General features: G+C 38.9%; 1 protein-coding gene across 4 annotated transcripts in view; it reads left to right on the forward strand.

The window, feature by feature from the left end:
- DIAPH2 (diaphanous related formin 2) overlaps positions 1-18,672 on the forward strand; it is a 184,472-nt gene that overhangs the window by 15,861 nt on the left and 149,939 nt on the right. The window contains exons 2-11 of one of the 4 annotated variants that reach the window (XM_042029287.1): positions 1,774-1,806; positions 4,193-4,369; positions 5,235-5,339; positions 8,937-8,957; positions 13,132-13,271; positions 13,651-13,725; positions 13,807-13,876; positions 14,850-14,986; positions 15,787-15,898; positions 18,270-18,380. In XM_042029287.1, coding sequence (XP_041885221.1) covers positions 1,774-1,806; positions 4,193-4,369; positions 5,235-5,339; positions 8,937-8,957; positions 13,132-13,271; positions 13,651-13,725; positions 13,807-13,876; positions 14,850-14,986; positions 15,787-15,898; positions 18,270-18,380 — 981 coding nt within the window. Of the gene's footprint in view, positions 1-1,773; positions 1,839-4,192; positions 4,370-5,234; positions 5,340-8,936; positions 8,958-13,131; positions 13,272-13,650; positions 13,726-13,806; positions 13,877-14,849; positions 14,987-15,786; positions 15,899-18,269; positions 18,381-18,672 lie in introns of those variants that run through there. The other 3 variants (XM_042029290.1, XM_042029288.1, XM_042029289.1) reach the window with 3 other exon arrangements.

Consider the following 18,672-nt stretch of genomic DNA (forward strand, 5'->3'; position numbering starts at 1 on the left):
ATTATAAATTCCATACCAAGTCCAGGTAATGAAAATGCAGGAGAGGTGCAAGGAAGGGCATTGAGATGCAGTGGTTTGGAAGCTCAAAGGTTGGTGTCAACATCTGGATGTGCAGATGTCTGTACCGGTTAGGCTCAGGTGGAGTTGGTTCAGAGCAGCCCATCTGGTGCTGTGTCCTAGATTTGTGACCAAAACAGCATTGACAGAAAAAAAAAAACCCCAGTGCTTCAGGTTTTGCTGAGCAGCCCTTCCCAGTGTCCAGGATTACTGCTTCCCCTGAGCTCCCACCCAGCAGCAGCACGGCTGGTCTGGAGGTTGTGTGGGGATCCGACTGGGACAGCTCATCCACAGTGACCAGAGAGATTCCAAACCATAGCACATCGTGCAGGGCAATAAAGGCAGGGCTGCAGGGTGGGGAGGAGGAGATTTTACAGTTCAGCAGATGCTCAGAAGCTGGGTAGGCATTGGCCTGCTGGTGCCAGCTGATGGCTTTTGCATCATTTGTTTATTTTTTTTTCTGCTTCAGTTATTACATTGTCTTTATATCTCAACCATCAAGTTTTTCTTGCTTTTGTACTTCTGATTGGCCACATGATCCCACTGGGAGGGAATGAGCAAGTGGCTGTGTGGGGACTGACCTGGGAGCCAGGATCAGTCCTCTCCACTGTACCATGGACTTCTGAATGCTTCTCGAATTCTTTTCCCTGTGAGTTCTAGACCTTAACTCCTATTCACGACTGCTTTGTGTCAACTGAGCAAAGTTCATGAGTCAAATGCTTCCTTGATAATGGTTATTGCTATTGGTGTGCAATATGAGTGGCTTTTTTGGCCATGAATAAAAATGTAATGTTGGTGACCTTTGTCAGCAGGATTTTCCTGCTTAGGAAGAAGTGTTGGGGCAAAAGGGAGGAGAGGTAACAGTGAGTGGCTTGTGTGGATACAATATTGCTGCTAGCAAAAATTTTCTTTCTTCTTTCTAAGCCCCTGGGATACTTTGTTTCTCACAAAGAGATTAGCAGAAGTTCTATAAACCATGAACACCTGTGAGCTTGTAGAACTATGCTTATGGTACAGTAGGAAAGTATTTTGACAGTGGATGTTTAGGATTTTAGCCAATCCACCCAGCGGGTGGCTGATCTTTTGTCCAATTAGACGATGAAGAAAAAAGTCTATAAAAGAGTTTGTAAAATAATTAAATAAATCAACCTTGCTGCACAATTCCTGCCTGCTGGATCTTCTCTCCTCCCTACGGCTGCAGGATACAGTAATAGGTTTGTGCATCTTCAGTTCACTGACTGCAACCAGTTCATCTCCAGCCTGACATTACTCAGTGTCCAGGAAGGAGAAATTGGCCGAAGGCTGCAGAGGTTTGGGCACAGGAAGGTGCCTGGGCAGTGCTCAGCTCTGAGTCAGGACTGAGAGTGTCCCGTGGCTCTGCTGACGCACTCGGGAGTCCAGGAGTCCGTGTTTGTTTTGGAAACCCTTCTGAGAGACCTGGCTGCTCTTTTGTGCAATAGTGGGGGTGCTGCAGCAGTGCAGCCTTCGGGTTCCTGAGTTAAATACTCAAAAGATAAGGTGCAATGGGATGCAAGCTTGCTTTTTCACGGAAAAGGCAGGAGATTCCATGTTCATTTGTCTGCAGTTTTGTTAGAACACTTGGTGGAATTTCAAATGCTTTTTAAATACGTGAAATAAACTTCTTTATTCTGAAGCAGTAGGTAACACTGTCTTTTTTCTTTGATTTGTGTGTGTTGTTTTTTTTTTTTTTAATAGAATATTCAAATAAAAACTTTGGCAGATGATGTGGTAAGGTCTTTGTAGCATCTTAATTTGCAATGGTAACTCCACGCTGCATGCTACTTTACTCCAAATGTTGTGGACAAAATAACATTCCTATAAGGATATTAAGCATTAGATTTGAGAGAATTGAGTGACTATTCCTAAAGATCTTAATTTGTGATTTCAGTTGAAGATTAATAATGATTTCTATTTGGAGAAACTTCATTAAGCACATTTTAAGTACTTTAGAAATACTGTGGCTATGTTGAAACTGTTACTCAACAGTTGAAGTGTTATTTCTCTTGGCCTTCTCTTTACCAGTAAATGATCTGCTGTGGTTCTTCAAAGTTGGTTGCCACATGATTCAAGTGGAACCATTTTGGATAATGAGTGTGTACTGAAGGCCAAACAAGTTTGGATTCAGTAGCACTAACTTGATAAACCTGAATGCTTTGAAACTGGCTCCAAAGTATTTTTTCAGAAAAATTGATTTCATTAAAATTACAGCCTTGTATTATATATATAAAAATTAAAGCCACACTGGCTCTTTAGTTAATGATTGTCTGCACATCTGAATTTAGGAAACTGTGCCTGGTCTCACCAGTGCAATCTCATTGAACAAATTTGTTGTTGATAAGTTGTACTTGAAACACATGGCACTATGGTGAAATTGGATCTGAAATGACTTTTTGTGACTGGTGAGTGGTCAACATGAATCTGCATTTGATACGTACTGGCTAAATTTGGATACTGCCTTTCAGGCATTATGTTGTATCCTTGGCCTTTTCACCAGGCTGTGCCCTAATTTTTGTTTCCAAAAACGTAGTTTAAACTATTCTAGTAAGGTAGAAAATGGATTAAAGTAATATTCTTGCTTTGTCAAAGATATTAACAGTATCCTTGTAGGTATTGTGTTTCTGTCCACAAATATAAAATTTCTAAGGAAGGAGAGAGCCCCCCTACCACCCCTCCCTCAAAGAAAAAAAGCTTAAAAGAAATTCAGAGGGAATGCAGCTTATCTAGGGACACTTCCCTTCAAAAATTTCAGGTAATCTTGTAGGATATCAAAAATAACAACAAAAACAATGAACAACAAAAATTAATAAAAAGAAACAAAACAACAGAAAAATAATCTTTCTTCTCCATACTCCACAGCTCTTGCTTCAGTTTCTCCACTCCGGACCTGCTAATCTAAAAGGAATCAAAGTTTTTGCAAATAAAATACTCCATCAAACTTTTCACACCTCACTGAGGCTGTTTAATTGTAGCCAATATAAGTTTTGGTTTACGTGTTTTGGTGGAGATGACGAAGTGCTATGACTGATCCTGGTAACCCTACATAAGCTGCTGTTAGATGAAAGCACATCTTTATAAGGCTGTTCAGTGCCTGAAACAAATACAGGAGTATTTGTGGATGCAAACAGTTCCTTGAGCAAAATTGCTACATGCATAATGTTCTCAAAATGAATATATATATTAAAAATTTTAAGAACAGTTATTAAATAAAAAAATCAGGCTGTCTTCAGAATAGTTACATTTTATAAAGATAAAAATAATATAAATATAAAGATATTTATAATAAATAACAAATATAATAAGTGATAACAAATATATATTGATAATAATATTTGCAAATATAAAAAATGGCCTTATAAGGAGGGTGCTGGTGTTGGTTGTTTCCAGTATTAACAAAGTAACTGAGCATGCCTAGAGCCCAGGGAGTGGGGGTTTGGTGTAAGCCCTGAGCAGTCAGCCCTAACCAGAGAATCGCCCTGGCAGTGTCTGATGCTTTCACCAAAGTCTGTCCATGTATTTAACCACGGGTGGCTGCTTCTGTGTGAGTAACCCAGCACCTGGCTTTCTAAAGTTTGGCACTAATTTCAGGAGTTCCTACTCAAAAACTCTTCAGGGAGTTATGAACTATGCTTGGAGCATTAATTCCTCTACAAACTTTATTTTACTTTAGCAGGACTTTTTTGTAAGCCTGATGAACTTGTGAGTACCTCCTTCCCAATGCTGACTTTTTCAGTTGTCCTCCAAAGACTTACAGCTCTTCAGGTGAAGGAACATTGGACATTACCTTTGTGGTACCATATTTATTCACTATCAGGATAATTGGAGAGTAATGTGAGAAGATGAGCTGAAGATTTTGAAATGCTAAGAGTTTAACCTAGCTGGTGCAATTTTAAATCAATGGGAAATATTAAAATCCCTTTTCTTTTGCATGTGACCTGTCATGAGTTTATCTTATATGTTGTCTTTCTGTGCAAAGTAATCTCTGAATATTAGAGTATTTTTACTTACAGCTCAGTTTAACTCTGCTGCTTGAATTAACTAAAAACATGTGCATTGCTGCCATGTAATTGGCTGCTTTTCTCTATTTCTGCTTATTTTTGAATGAATGTCTTTGCAGCGTGACAGAATTACAAGCTTCAGAAAATCGGCAGTGAAGAAGGAGAAGCCTCTCATTCAGCATCCTATTGACTCTCAGCCTTCCATTAGCGAGATCCCACATGCCCAGGCACTTGTTGATGAGCGTTGCATGAACTTATCAGAAAAGGAAGTGATGGATCTCTTCGAAAAAATGATGGTAAGGTGTGGGTATGGCCTGAGAACTGCCCTGTTCCACTGTGTGGTTCTGCTCTGTTCAGTGAAGCTGTGAGTGTCTTTTGAAGGATTGGATAAGTGTTAATTAACACTTGCTTGATTTGCTTGTTAGATTAAGGGATTAGTTTTAAACTTTTCTAAGTAATGCTTATTGAAGCAGACAGTATATATTGGTCTGTCTCACAGACTAACAGCTCTTTGACAAAGCTGTTCACCAGTAGTTATTACAGTAACACTGACTGCTCTTAGGTGCTAGGCTGAAGTTACTTTGACTTTTAATGGCAAGCCTAGTCATGGCTAGTAATGACTGCATTGTGTTTAATCAGTTAGTGAAACAGGTGTCTTGCTAGATTTAATCTAGCAGAGCATTTTGACTTTTAGGCTTGTTTTAAATATAGGAGTTGCAGGAGTTTCACATCTACCCCTTCCACAAGCTAATAATCCATGTAATAAGAGCCTTCTGATTAGGTAGTGCAGGAATGGTGCCCACTGTGATACGATTTCCCTAAAAACACAGGAACATCCCAAGAGTTGACACTTAAGTATCGACTTGTGGTGTAGAATTGTTGTGTTTGCCCTCTAGTTTTACTTCTTGAGCCAAGTTTCACAAATGCTAACTCCCCTTGATGCAATTAGAATCTTGGCTAAATCTCAAAACCCGTGAGCACTTGAGGTGACAGAATTAAATGAGAAAATCAGGTAGGGCAAAATGAAATGGGCGCAGATAAACTGGAGAAAACACCTTCTGTTCGCTTGATAATTGTTTAACAAAAGTAGCTTAAAAAGAACAAAGACTAATAAAAATCCTGAGATATATTCCTGATGTGGTGTGGTCTGTTTCTTTACAGGAAGACATGAACCTGAATGAGGAACGCAAAGCTCCTTTGCGAGACAAAGACTTGGGCACAAAGCGTGAGATGGTTGTCCAGTACATTTCTGCAACTGCCAAATCCGTAAGTGCTCCCCTCTCTGAGGCACACCTGAGGAGGAAGCTTAGCTTTGAGTGTGGTGCTTTTCAAGCTTGAAACTTGACAGTTTTTTGTCTGGATTCATCTAAGAGTGATAGGAAAAAATAAATGTGTATTTACTTACGCACTTTTAAATGCTTGCAGCTGCATCTGGACAGTTAGTTCATGTGTCCCCTGCTGGGCAATGTGAAAACTTGAGCCTTTCTTGTAAGCTATAAGAAATTGCAGATTTCATGATGTAGGGTCATGGATGGAACCTGAGCATATTTCTGTGGAATTCATCTTAGGAATTTTTGGTACCAAAAGGTTTTGACTTTGTGGTTTCAGTAGCAATGTATGTACTAGACTCCTTTAGTGAAGAGATGGTCTTAAAACCAGTTTCAGATTACATTTTGAATAGAAAAAATGTTTTGATCTTTCATCCATGTTGATTATTCTCTGTAGTTTATTTGATTGATTAGCCCTTCATGCAGAATTTTTGAAGTCTGTCTTCCTCAGGGTGCAAGAAGTGTAAGGAAATTACTGGATGCTCCAGCATTTTTTGGGGTGGAGAAATACAATTTCGAGTAATGAAAAGCTGCAGTTTACTTTCTGCAGTTGAACTGTTAATACTAATTAGTTATAAAATACAGCAGTGTGCTTTGTGTGTGTTAAAAGTTGACTATAGCAAATACAGAAATAAATAAAGATTGTTGGTGTCTGCCTAAGGAATCTGTAAGCATGGACTGCAAGCAGTACACTTGACTTGTCTCTTTTTAACCTTGAAAATCAGCTCTGCAGAGTTAAATTTCAAAAAATTAAGATGACAATGACATGCAATTATTATGCAAATGCCTTGCATGAAACATTATAAAGTTCAGTGGGGAAAAGCTTGTGTTATAATGGTGATGAAATGGTAATGAAAATGGTGATCTAGTTTCTGAGGAGTGATGTTCCTGCATGAGTTCATCTTAAACAAAATCCATGGTCCTTTAGTGTGTGCTGGAAGGAATCCAGTGCTTTAAGCATGGTCTAACTAAATGTACAAATTACTGGAGAATTATTCAAGCTTATGCAGTGAATGTTATGAACTATGAACTAGACTGTCTTTGGGAACGACTAATTATGCTCTGTAAGGTTTTTATCTGCACTTGATGATCAATATTAAATCTGGAATTTTTCTTAGTATGTAAAAATACTTCATGAAGGAGTAGAAAGTGAAAGTAGAAATAGTATTTGCAATTTTTTTCAGAGAGTAGTTGAACAGTGGTGATGTCTCTCATGTACACTGCTGTTGAAATGTGGCTGCCTCAAGCCCCAGAATTGTGTAGCTGAGTAAGGAAAGCATGGCTACCATTGCATGGCTTCCTGCTGAAATTTTAATGCATTGCATTCCTCCCCATGTGTGCTGCAGCATGGAAAACTTAACAGAACAGGGGATATATTTGTCCAAATGTACTAACAATTTAAAACCAAGTCATCCTAGAAGATCCTTGTACATGAATGTGCCCTTTGGGCTTAAGTCAGCACCAGTGTGGATGTTTTACACATATGCAAAGAGTTTTTCCTGTTGGAAAAATGGCTCATATTGAAGTTTGTGTGCTTCAGTATGTCCTTCTTGCAGTTGAATCACAGCATTTGAATGGAATCTTTCAGAAATATACATTACCTTTCTGTAGCATGCTATCCTAATTTAACTTCTAAATAGCTAGCATCTTGATTGTTAAAAAATTCTAAAATACTGAGCTTAATTTTGAAATGTTGATTGGGATCTTACAATGGTGCAAAAATCTCATTTTCACTTGTAATTTCATCTTCTGTTTAGTGCAACTACTGTTCTGCTCAGATGAATTCAAGCCCTAATCAATCTTTACTGCATCATGAATTGTCAAACTTTCTTTTCTTCAGGATTGTCTTCCATGAAAATGCTGGTTGCATTCAAAATGATCTGTCTTTAAATTTTCTACCTTTTTCTTTTGTCATAGATAATTACCTGTCTTCCTTTTTACACTGAAAACACTTGGACCTTCTGCTTAGAGCTCTTACAAAACACACTTAACAGTTGATGTGACTTTTCTTGCAGTTCATTTCATGTTTGTTTAATTAGGCTTTTGAGCTCTCTCCCTTCAATGTGAAGATATCACTCTCATTTGCTGATGTTGTCTTAACCGAATTATTTTAAATTTGGTGCTTCACTTCCCCTGCGTGTGTGCCATCTGCAGCATGTTGACCATGCTTTTCTGAAACACTTGTCTTCAGAGTTCTGAGAAGGGAATTTGGGTTTTGCTGTGTGAAGAAAGTTTTCCTTGGGGGTGGAGGATGTGTAGAAGCTCATGAGCTGGATGCTTTCATGGGAAGTGATTTTCTGTGCTCCTCATTCCTTCTCTCCCTTGAAGAGAAAGATTGTTGACCATGGAAATTCAGCCTGAGAACTGGTGAAGGATTGGAATTCAGTTTCAGAACTGAATGTGGTGACATTTTGTGCTGTACTGAATAGTTGAACCATTGGTGAGAGAAGAAAATAGTAAATTAGGTGAAGAGATTGTCTAGTGAAGGCAGTCCCTTCCTGTGCTTCTAGAGGGAGCTTCATCAGGAAGAGAAGTGTTGACTGTGAAAGTGTTGCAGGGACTTCTGTTTTTGAAAGCCTCCCTAAAGGAGCAACAGAAGAGATAAGAGTAGAAAATGGAGCAGGTGGAGGCTGAACAGATACACATTCAGATCTCAGAACCAAAGCAGCTCTTGAGCGGATGAAAGTGGTTATTCAATAAACTGGCTGCTGCTGTCAGATTGCAGCAGGTGAGCTGAGGAGGAGAGGCCTGTGGTGTTTGAGCAGAGCTCCATTGTCCTGGTGTTCCCAGGAACGTGGGCATTTGTGCAAGGTGACAGAACAGGGCACAGATGTGCTGCCTTCCTGCAGTTTCCTCTGGGGAAAGCCAACTTTTTGTTCATGAATATAGAGATGCTGTTCCATGGTGAAGAGAAGATGGCATTCTGAAAATCACTGTTTAATTATCCATGTAATTAAAAGCATCCATACCGAGCAGTTGAATAAAAATGTCATGGGAGATTTTCTGAAATGCAAGTTGGAGTTATAACTGTAGGCTATGTTTTTGATTACGCAAACTTAATTAAATTCAGTGGTGACATCATCTAAACAGATCAAAAGCTCCATAATAAAAGCAGCTGTTATACATGCAAGGAAGTCAGTATGCCATTAGCATGTTCTGTAGGGTTCTCAGTGTCATATATAAAGTATCTGACCTGATAATTTCAGCAAAATGGCACATTTAGTCTTTCAAGATGTAGCTTTCAAGCCAGGTATTTAGTTATGTGCTGGTAAATGTGTCAAATACTGATGATTTAGCAGCAGAACATAAGAATTTGAAACTGTTGCTCCTACAGTAGAGCTGCTGTTTTCCTGTTGAGAAGCTCTAACCCCTAAACAGTTTGATAAAGTGATAAAAGAATGTAACTACTACTAATGGTTAAACACTGAAAAATGTGTGTGCAACTACATCCTACTAAGTACTGTGCTGTGTTTATTTATGTATTATTGTTATCTTTTTTACACAATAACCTCTCTTGGCTGACCACTGCATGCAGATAGTCGGAAGTAAAGTTCCGGTGAGTACGAACACGAGAGTTTTGTTTTCTCTTATGAACTTCCCTTTTTAGAGATTAGGCTGGAATAATTTGGACCTTTAATCTGGGTTTTAAAAGTTCAGTGGGCACAACTGAATCCTTGTTTTAACAAAATAATTGTCAACCACCTCAGTCATGTTTATCTTACCAGTATAAGATCATTGCTTACACTTTTGAGGGATGTCTTCAAGTTTTCAGGAGTCTATTTCCAAATACTTCAGACTCACTGAGCTCATCTCTTCATTGTGAGCAACAAATATAATTTGTGCTTGTCTTGCTTTTTATTGAAGGCAGGCACTTGAAATTTTAAATTGGCAGTATTTGGCTTACTTCACTCTGTTCAGATAAGGAATTTTTTTATGTCCTAATTGTTATTATTCATAGCTTGTCTTGGAAATGCCAACTGCAGCAGATCAGTGTGAGAATAAGATTAATTTAGAGTATTCAGAAGGTCAGTAAGTTTAAGATGAGATTGCTGAGAGCATAACTTTTGTCTTACTAAGGACTCATCTACATTTTATGTTGTCGTGATTAAATTCAAATATTATAAACAAATACTTGGGATTTAATTTGTGGGAACGAGTTCAGGAAGTTAGTTTCCTGGAAAAAAGGATTTTTTGGGAAATAATTACATGCATGTTTAAAACAGTGGTTGAAAGCAAAGATGTTCTTTTTAATTATGGATGGACTTTATTTTTGGTTACAGCCAAAGGAGGCTTTTCAGGTACAGCAAGGCTTTCCACTTAGTTCATCCTCTATAATTATATTCTGTAGTAAAAATAATAGAGAACAATCTATGGCTTAAAACTGTCTAATCATTGCCTCAGACATAGTTAGGTTTTTTCCTACACACTATATTCTTGTATATTTTTCTCTTGGCTCTGTCTTGTTCAGAGTGGCCTTTAAAGAGACTTTTCTCTTTGTGTTCACCAGTACTTCTTAGTTCTGTACACAGTACTAGTTCTTCCCCTGATTGAGAAAAGTGCCTAAATTGTGCTTATGTGTTTAAAGGTATTTGATTTTTGAGGGGAAAAATGACTAATTTTCCAGTTCAGTGTGTTACAACCAGTTTCAAATAATCCCCGCTGCCATGTAATTTCCTTATGGTGTGAATTAGCCTGAACAGCTGCTTTGTGAAGAGATTATTTTATAAAGGAAGCTGATATTCCCACAATGGGTAGGGGAGAAACTTTAAGATGTTTCCTCCCCATGCATTTGAGTTCAGGGTCTGATAGAGAGCAAGAACAGCTCTGCATTAAAAGCATGGTTTTGTGCAAATAACTTGCTAAATACTAAAATAAGAAGTGCTGTGCCTGGAGTATGGCTTCTGCATATTATTGCTTAACGAGCGCTTGCACCTCAGTGTGCTTCTCCCAGGATCCATCCTTTAGGAACTGATTGTTTCTGCCAGCATGTGGAGCTATTTCCTTGGAGGTTTATGGATTCACTGTGGTTAGGGAGGAGAGGAATTTTGCCATGTTCCCAGTAGTACTGCTGGGTTGTAGAGATTGCAGAGAAGAGGTTTCCCTGTTCGTGGGGACTTGGGAGCTTGAACTTGTTGGAATTTTACATGGGATCGTCAGCACTGGTGCAATTGCTCTGTGGTCCAGGCTCTCACTTGAGTTGGCATCCATGAATCATCCTCTGCCTTGATTGTAACAGTATGAAGGTAACTGGTCATAAAGTAATTTCTAAGACTTTCATTCATAAGCATTGGTTTAATCTCTGAGCATTCTGATGTGGGACCCAACCATCTCAGTTTTTCTACTTCACTTTTGCCTTCACCTTTATTAGAGTTCTCCTGTAAAATGTATGTTTCACTGGGACCTTGTACCTCAAAGTAATGAGAAATGTTTATATTAAGATCTGATCCATATAAAGGCGTAGCATTACTCAAAAATAGTATTCCAATCAAACTCTCTTTGAATAGGGAAATAAAAGAAGTAGCACCTGGTTCAGCACTCGAGTTAGCATGGCTAGGGGTAAGAGTGGATTGAGACTGAGATGTTGATTACAGGGAATAACAGAAAGTAACCCTGGTAAGGTGAGAATTCTCTGAAAGATTTTAAGAATGGCTTTTTATGACCTGTCTTGAGTGACCATCCATTTTGAAGAGGGAGGAGAATAAAGAAGAAGAGTTGGTCCCTTACTGCTGTGCAGTTAAAGGTGCTTTTTCAAAGAATCAGTGAAGAAATGTGCCTGTCCTGCGAGATGTGGGAAGGAGCCTTAGCAGAGCACGCTGCCAGTTCTTTGAACTTCTGACCTATCGTAAATACTTTTGAGGAGGTCATAGGCCTTCTGAAAATAAAGGACTAGGCAGAGCAGAGGTGCTTCACTGATGGCCTGGATGGCATAGAAAGAGGAGGCAGCAAGATCACATCTTGGTTTGAACATGAAGCAAAGAGTAGCAAAGATTTCCGGTTGCCCCAGTGTGGATTGGAGTCTCTTTGGGAGCTTGCAGCAGACTGCAGTGGAAGGGCAAACTCATCTCTTGGGAAAAGCCACTATGTCTTGCATTCTAGAGTGCTTTTCAGGGTCTAGCTTAACAGACAGTGGCATTTGATTGAAGTCGCCATTGTCTCATCTCTTTGTACATTTTGTGGCTCTCAACAGTATTTCTGCTCTCTTTTTACCAGTTGGGGAATGGCTGAAATGACAATTTGTGGCCAGTTAGATCCATACTGTGTCGATGTGCATTAGTTACACATAGAATCTTTTCTGATTCCCATCTGTTCAATGAGTGGCATAAAGCTGTTCCTTTTTCTAGTTCTTTGTCTTATGGTCCTTCAGAGTGATGATTTTTCAGAAATTTCATGATTTTTGATATATTAACCTGATTTACAATCAGTTCCTACTCTCATAAAGATAATCCCCACCCATTTATTCCTTTTTCTTTTGGTGGAAGAGCATCTCTTTGTTTAGGAGGTGGATGGTGACTGATTCCAGTCCCTTTATATCCTTCTTGCTCATCTTTGTCTGCCTTGGTCCTTTGATATGTAACTGGCAGGTGATGTCCAGCTAAAGGTCTTTTGCATGTCAGCAAGAAACATCTTCAAAGCTGACAGAGTGCAGAGGACACTGTTGTCTCAATGCAGTCACAGTCTGTCATGTTTTTGTTCTAATCTGAAAGGATAATGTGGACTTAGTTCTGTTTTATGCATTGAATCTTTAGGTCAAAGTCATTCACTTAAATTTAGCCAAGTCGTTTTGTCATCAGCCATACTTTAGTGCATTTTTGGAAAATGAATGGTAAGAATTTGAAGAGAGCAAACCAGAAACTTTATGAGAAGTGGACCTTTATGAAAGAGACACTAATATGAATATTAGCCGTGGAAGCTTCTGATACAATTAAAACCAAATGTATATAAATCTTCTTCAGGTCAGGCACTTGATACTGCCTTTGCACCCAGGGCATCTTTATCAGGGTGTCTTCAACAGATCCTTCAGAGCTAAGGAGCTTTAGGAACTGCAAATGAATCATAAGCATTCTTCTGAGATAAGCCTACTGCAACCTGTCAGAGCTGTACAAAAGATTAGCTGCACCTTTTAGAAAGTGCTTTGTCTCTTGTTCATGGGTTTGAATACTATAGCTCTAAAATCTGATGCTCAGGGATTTTAATAGTGAAATACCTTGTAAGTGGTTATTCTTCTGTAGTGGCACTTCAGCAGGAGAGAGCTCTTTGTCAAATCTCCTGTATCATTTTTTTTGCAGCAAACTACATCCTGTAGAGATCTCTGTTAGGGGCCAAACATGGACTATGGTACAGCAAAAAATTGGCTCATGAAATTGCATGAACTGGGGGTTTTTTGTGTCTCTGTTTGTGATTGTTTCTAATACAGTGTTGTGAAGTAGGTGTTTAATTTACTCTCATTAAATATGTTAATACAACTGAATGATGGAATTAAATTTTTATATTCAATTTGTAGTACATGCACTTTTACTCAAAGAAGTGAAAAAGATTCCAGCAGAAATAGTTATCCTTGTGATGCAAAACCAGAAGTATTAAACACTGGTGACAAATCCAAGTCAAGTCAGGTGTCTTAAATACTTGTACTGTGACTTGAAAATTCACATGGAAATATTACTCTTCTATTTTATCATCTAAACACTACTTGATCAGTAGAACACTCAGCAGCATTCTGCCTTCTGTGATAGGGTGGACTAAAAAACAGCAAGCACGAATGCACACTGTCCTCACAAGAATATATCCATGAGCTGCGATCTGGAATTTCAGATGAAAAACTTCTTAATTGCCTGGAGTCTTTGAGAGTGTCTCTAACCAGCAACCCAGTCAGGTAAGCAGAGCAATTTCTGCAGTGGTTTTCATCATGGTGTTTTTCTAAGCAAGAGAGAGTTGTGGGCTCTGGGGTTTTTTTGAAACAGAGTAATTATGCTAATGCTTGTTGACAGGAGAGCAGTGTTCTCAGCACCATGGACAAGGATAAGTGAAATGTTTGCAGCTGTCTGCAATATCTCCTCACCTTTCACTGTGGCTTTCAGCAATTTGTACTTGTTGGAACGTTTCCCTTCGTGGCTGATCAGGTCTTTTGGGAAGTGAGACTGAAAGTGGAGCCTACGAAGGGATGCACAAGCAGTAATGGAGAAATAACTTTGCAAGTTTTGCATTTGGTTAAGAAATAATTAAAAGCATTTTTCTTCGGTTTTTTTTTCCAGCTGGGTTAACAATTTTGGACATGAAGGTCTTGGACTTCTGTTGGATGCATTGGAAAAGCTTCTGGACAAGAAACAGTAAGGACTTGGATCATTTGAAGGGAGGGGTGGGGAAGTCATGAAGATTTTCCTGATGTTATTTTCCTCATTCCTTTCAAGGCAAGAAAGTATTGATAAGAAGAATCAACATAAACTTATCCAGTGCCTCAAAGCATTTATGAACAATAAAGTAAGTGTATTTTAAATTCACATACTTCTAGCATGATTGATTTTTCTTAGCTCAAGATATATGTAGCATGTTAAATGTTGGAGAGGGAAGGAAAGCTTTGGGATATCCAGTGTTTAAGTCTTTGGCAGCATAAGTCTTAGACTTCTGTTAAGAGTCTTCTTCATGAGCCTTTCAGAATATGCATTTTTTTCTTAGTTTTGTTCAATGCTATTGATTTTTGGCAGTAAACTATTTGATAAAGGGAGGATGATAGTATAAATTTAAGGTAAGTGAATTTGGAAATGAATTACTTGGAAATTAGAAAAAATAAAGTTTATAAATTCAGATTTCAATACATGATTGTTAATATAATGTACTTTTCACCTGATTTAAATTGAATAGGATTTGATATCTTTTTAGCTGTGGTTTTTAAGTTGGTAGGTTGTGGGTAAAAGATTAGGTTAAGTTGGATCTAATTTTCTCTAACACCGGTTACTCAGGTTTACAGAGTACGAGTACTGTTTCTAGAAGCTGATGTATTAAACCTGTAATTTTGCTTAATGCATAGCAAAATCTGAAGTCTTGTACTTATGTATCCTCCCCAGGAAATAAAACTGCATAAAAATTACTTCTACCCAGTTTAGAAAAATCTCACAGATGAGCTTGTCTAATGAAGAGGGAGAAAGGCAGATTTTTCATACTTCTGGGGTGTTCCAGACATAGAAAATAAAACCTGATTTGTCTTTTGGTGGGTGTACTGATTTTACAAGGTCCCAGTGTCCTCCTGAAGAGCTGAATCTCTCTCTGTCAGGAGAAAGCCTCAGATGCAAGACTGGGGACACTGACCTGTGGCCTGAGGCTTTTAGTAGAGTGTTGCCAAACCCCCTGTGGGAGGGAGGGGTTGGGAGAATCCCTCAGGATCTTATCCCAGAGCTAGTGATGAATGTCCAAGGCAAGAGCACCCTTTTCACCAGGAGCTTTTTGTTTCTCTCAGTATGGTTTGCAAAGGATTCTAGGAGATGAAAGGAGTCTCTTGCTGTTGTCAAGAGCAATTGATCCAAAGCAACCACACATGATGACTGAGACAGTGAAAATCCTTTCTGCCATCTGCATTGTTGGAGAGGAAAACATGTAAGTGAGAGATTGAAGCTTTCTCTTTTTTTGTGCTCATGAGTTGTTAACTTGGACACAGGTGAGAAACCTTGTCAGTGAAACAAATGTAGCCTATTAAGTCTTTATTAATGTGGTTTAAAATTAAAGAGATTTCACCTGTTCTATTGCCCTAATTCAGTATTAAATCAGAGAAAAGCAAGTGAGCAGAGACCTGTGGCTCACGTGCACTGTGGCTGAAGTGGAAGGTCTGAAAGGATAAATCACCTCTCTACCACAGGAACAAGAAGTTTGCATTTACAGCTGGGCTTTGCAACAGTTGAACTTAGTTATTTAGCACTTGCCCATGAGATTTTTAAAACAAAGATAAGCACTTGGCATATGTTTCCTGTAAATTCATCGGTGTATTTATTTACTGAAGGTTCAAATGGGCAAACTTCATCTACTGTGCAATAAATAGATTAAAACATTTTGATTTCTGAAAGGACAATTTATTAGAATTTCCAGATGTTAAACATGTCATCTGTTTTCAAGTGCACAGCCTTGGAGAGGTAAGGATTTTTTCTCCCTCACTGATTGATTGTTTCTTAGCTGAAATAATAATCCAGAGATTTATTCACCCTTCTTTTTCTTATTCCAACATTAATCTTGTAGATATTTTTAACACTTGATTCTTGATTTGTTTTCAACTTTTTGTAGATAAATGCATTTAAACTCTGTCAGTGCCCTAAAGCCTTGAGTTATGTGGATAGTGGGCTGAGTATGTTTAAAATGAGTGAGTTGGCTGTGCTGTGCCTTTTGACAGTTTGTCTTTCTCTTAGTCTGGACAAGCTTTTATGTGCTATAACAACTGCTGCTGAGAGGCACAGCAGGGAAGAGCGTTTCTCTCAGATTGTTGAAGGCCTGGAGAACCACGAGTTCATACAGCTGCAGGTGAGTTTGCTTTTCTGTGTGCTTCAGCCAGAAGGCTGGAACACGGCGGATTGCTTTGTGACCTTTAAATAATTCACACGCAAAATCTTTTGCTGCTGTTAGTCCAGGGCTCAGTAAAAGAGGAGAAATAAACACCAATGGTCCACTGGTATTAGATTTTCTACTTGTTAGTGGTTTGAGAGCAAGGAGCTCAGTTCTTGTCCCAAAAAAAGGATTAAGAAGTCTTGACTGTAGTAAAGAGAGTAATTAGTGATATTTCTTTCCTTGAATGCCAGATGTAATGTTCAGGTAATAAATCTGTTCCTGGTACTGGGGCTTTTGACTGTTGCCTCTTAAATATTCAGATATATGATAATTATGGCAGGTGTAGAGTGGGCTGTGCCCAGTTTTGGCACTGTTCCTTTTGGGATGAATGAAGTGCAGCAGGATATCATTGGTATTTTGCCAACAGGGACTCTGTGTTCCTTGGTGTGTTCAATGTGTGCCTCTCATCAGCCACTAGTGCTTCTCTAAGGGTGATCTAGTGAGCTTTTACAGTTTTAATAAAATAATAAAATAAACATTCTCTGCCAGTGGTTTTTACTAAGTCATGACTTAGATCATGTTCATTGCTGCTTATGGTCAATGGATAGAGGCTTTTAATTCTCTGTGGGCACCAGACTAGCTAAGAGTTTTGGTTGCTATTACAGTGCAAGGTTTTTTTAATTGGGGTTGGTTTTGGGTTTTTTTTGGTACTGCCATGTTTGCATAGAGGCCAAGGGCTGAATATCCTATTAAAGGATGACTTTGACTTACTGTCTTCTCCCAGTACAGTATTGATGCACATTTTGTATTGGAATTCGTATTTGAGCTATTTTGGCTGAAAGATATGGGAAAGTACAGTGTGAACTGGGTAGGTATCCTTGGGATGCCTTTTTCCAGTCTTGGATCAAATACACATCAGCTGTAGTTGCCTTAATGCTGTGTTTGCTGTTAGCACCTCTTGTTTCAGGGCTGATGAGTTAATGGTGTTCAGTAAGTTTCTATAAATGACATTCTGACCTTAATAGTGCTATCACTGAAGAATTCATTCTGAGCTTGTCTCCTTCTTTATGACCTTGTTGATTTAAGGCAAACAAAAACAACCACCCACCATTCCTGCCAAGCTTCCCCTCCCAGAGCTCTCTGATACCTCAGTGAAGGCACAATTGCAAGACTCATTACCTTGTTTCTGACAAAATCGTTCTTTACTTGTAATGTATTAGCACAAGCCATTAAGCCAGAGTCTCTCTGGCAGCAGCAATCAGAGCAGATGGCACCTCTTCTCTCTATTAATTTCAGATTGGACATGTACTTTGGCTTGTTAAGTCATGTCATAGTAGTAAAATAACAAGAATCATTCAAGCAAGGACGATGATACTGCATTATCTGAAGATGCAGCTCTATCAAGAGAGTGCCTTTGAAAGGGTGTTTTAATAGAAATCTGAGACCCCATAAGGTGTTCTATTAAAGCTAAATAGTGAGTGTAATTAAAACAGGAAGAGTGCTTTTTATCTGATTTTTTTCCTCTGCAGCTATTGATTTTTTTTTTGTCCCACTCTAATGCTACTTCTGTTTGCAGTTAACATCTTTTACCAAACTTGGTATTTCCCTTGAGTCCCACTTTAGTCTTTTAATGTGGATCAGCACTTTTGGTGTTGTGCTATTGTCTACCTGTTGTCAAGTAAATCAATTCAAGTGCACAGCTGTTCAATTAAAGCATTAGCCACTATCCTGAGACTTCAGGCATTTTGCAGAAGTGATCTGCAGGAATAGAAAAAACACCTGGTGATGTGATTTACTTGGGTATGGGTGTTTTTTGGTGTTTGTGATGTGGGGTTTTTTAAAGTTTTTAATTATTGTAGAAACAGTTTTCAAACTGGTGAATAGTGAGGAGAAAGAGGAGGAGGTGCAGTGGGCAACTTCAGATTGGGAATAACTGGTGTATGATTTTAGTGTAGGGAGCCCTGGCACAGGGTGCCCAGAGCAGCTGTGGCTGCCCCTGGATCCCTGGCAGTGCCCAAGGCCAGGTTGGACGGGGCTTGGAGCAACCTGGGACAGTGGAAGGTGTCCCTGCCATGGCAGGGGTGGGACAAGATGAACTTTAAAGGTCCCTTCCAGCTCAAACCATTCCCTGATATTATTCTGTGATGGTCATTCATATGGTACTATTTTGACACAGCAGAAGCATCCTGGTATGGAAACAGACACAGCAGTATTTGATGTTGCTAAAATAAACCCAAGTGTTGCGTGTGTGCTGCATAATAAATAACATCCATCCCTTTGCTTTTATAATTAAACTGCAGCAGTGACTGAAGCAATATTGATTTTCGTTCTGTATTTCTGACAACAGGTAGCATGTATGCAGCTCATCAATGCCCTTGTTACATCTCCAGAAGATCTTGATTTCAGGATACACTTGAGAAATGAGTTTTTACGTTGTGGCCTGAAGAAAATACTGCCTGTAAGTTGTTTGTGTATAGGTTGATCACTGTCCACTGTGAATGTTGAAGATAACCAAACTGTTCTAGCAGAACAGCAGAAGGGAAGGATTGGGGGTGCAGAAGGTCAGATTATCAATCCAAACCTGATTTTAGTCCACAGAGTTACAAATTTGGGTTCTCAGGAGCTGTGTAAACCAGAATAGGAGTTGAAACAAGTCAGTGTATTAGAAATTAAATTAAGGTAGCTGGATTCTGCATAAAGAGCTCAAAGCTCATGCAGTGAATGTGAATCTGGCTGTGGAACCAATCTTG

Source organism: Corvus kubaryi, unplaced genomic scaffold (genome assembly GCF_017639235.1).
Source record: "Corvus kubaryi isolate FWS band 111438036 unplaced genomic scaffold, C.kubaryi_AGA036_p1.0 37322, whole genome shotgun sequence".
In the NCBI taxonomy this organism is placed as follows: Eukaryota; Metazoa; Chordata; class Aves; order Passeriformes; family Corvidae; genus Corvus; species Corvus kubaryi.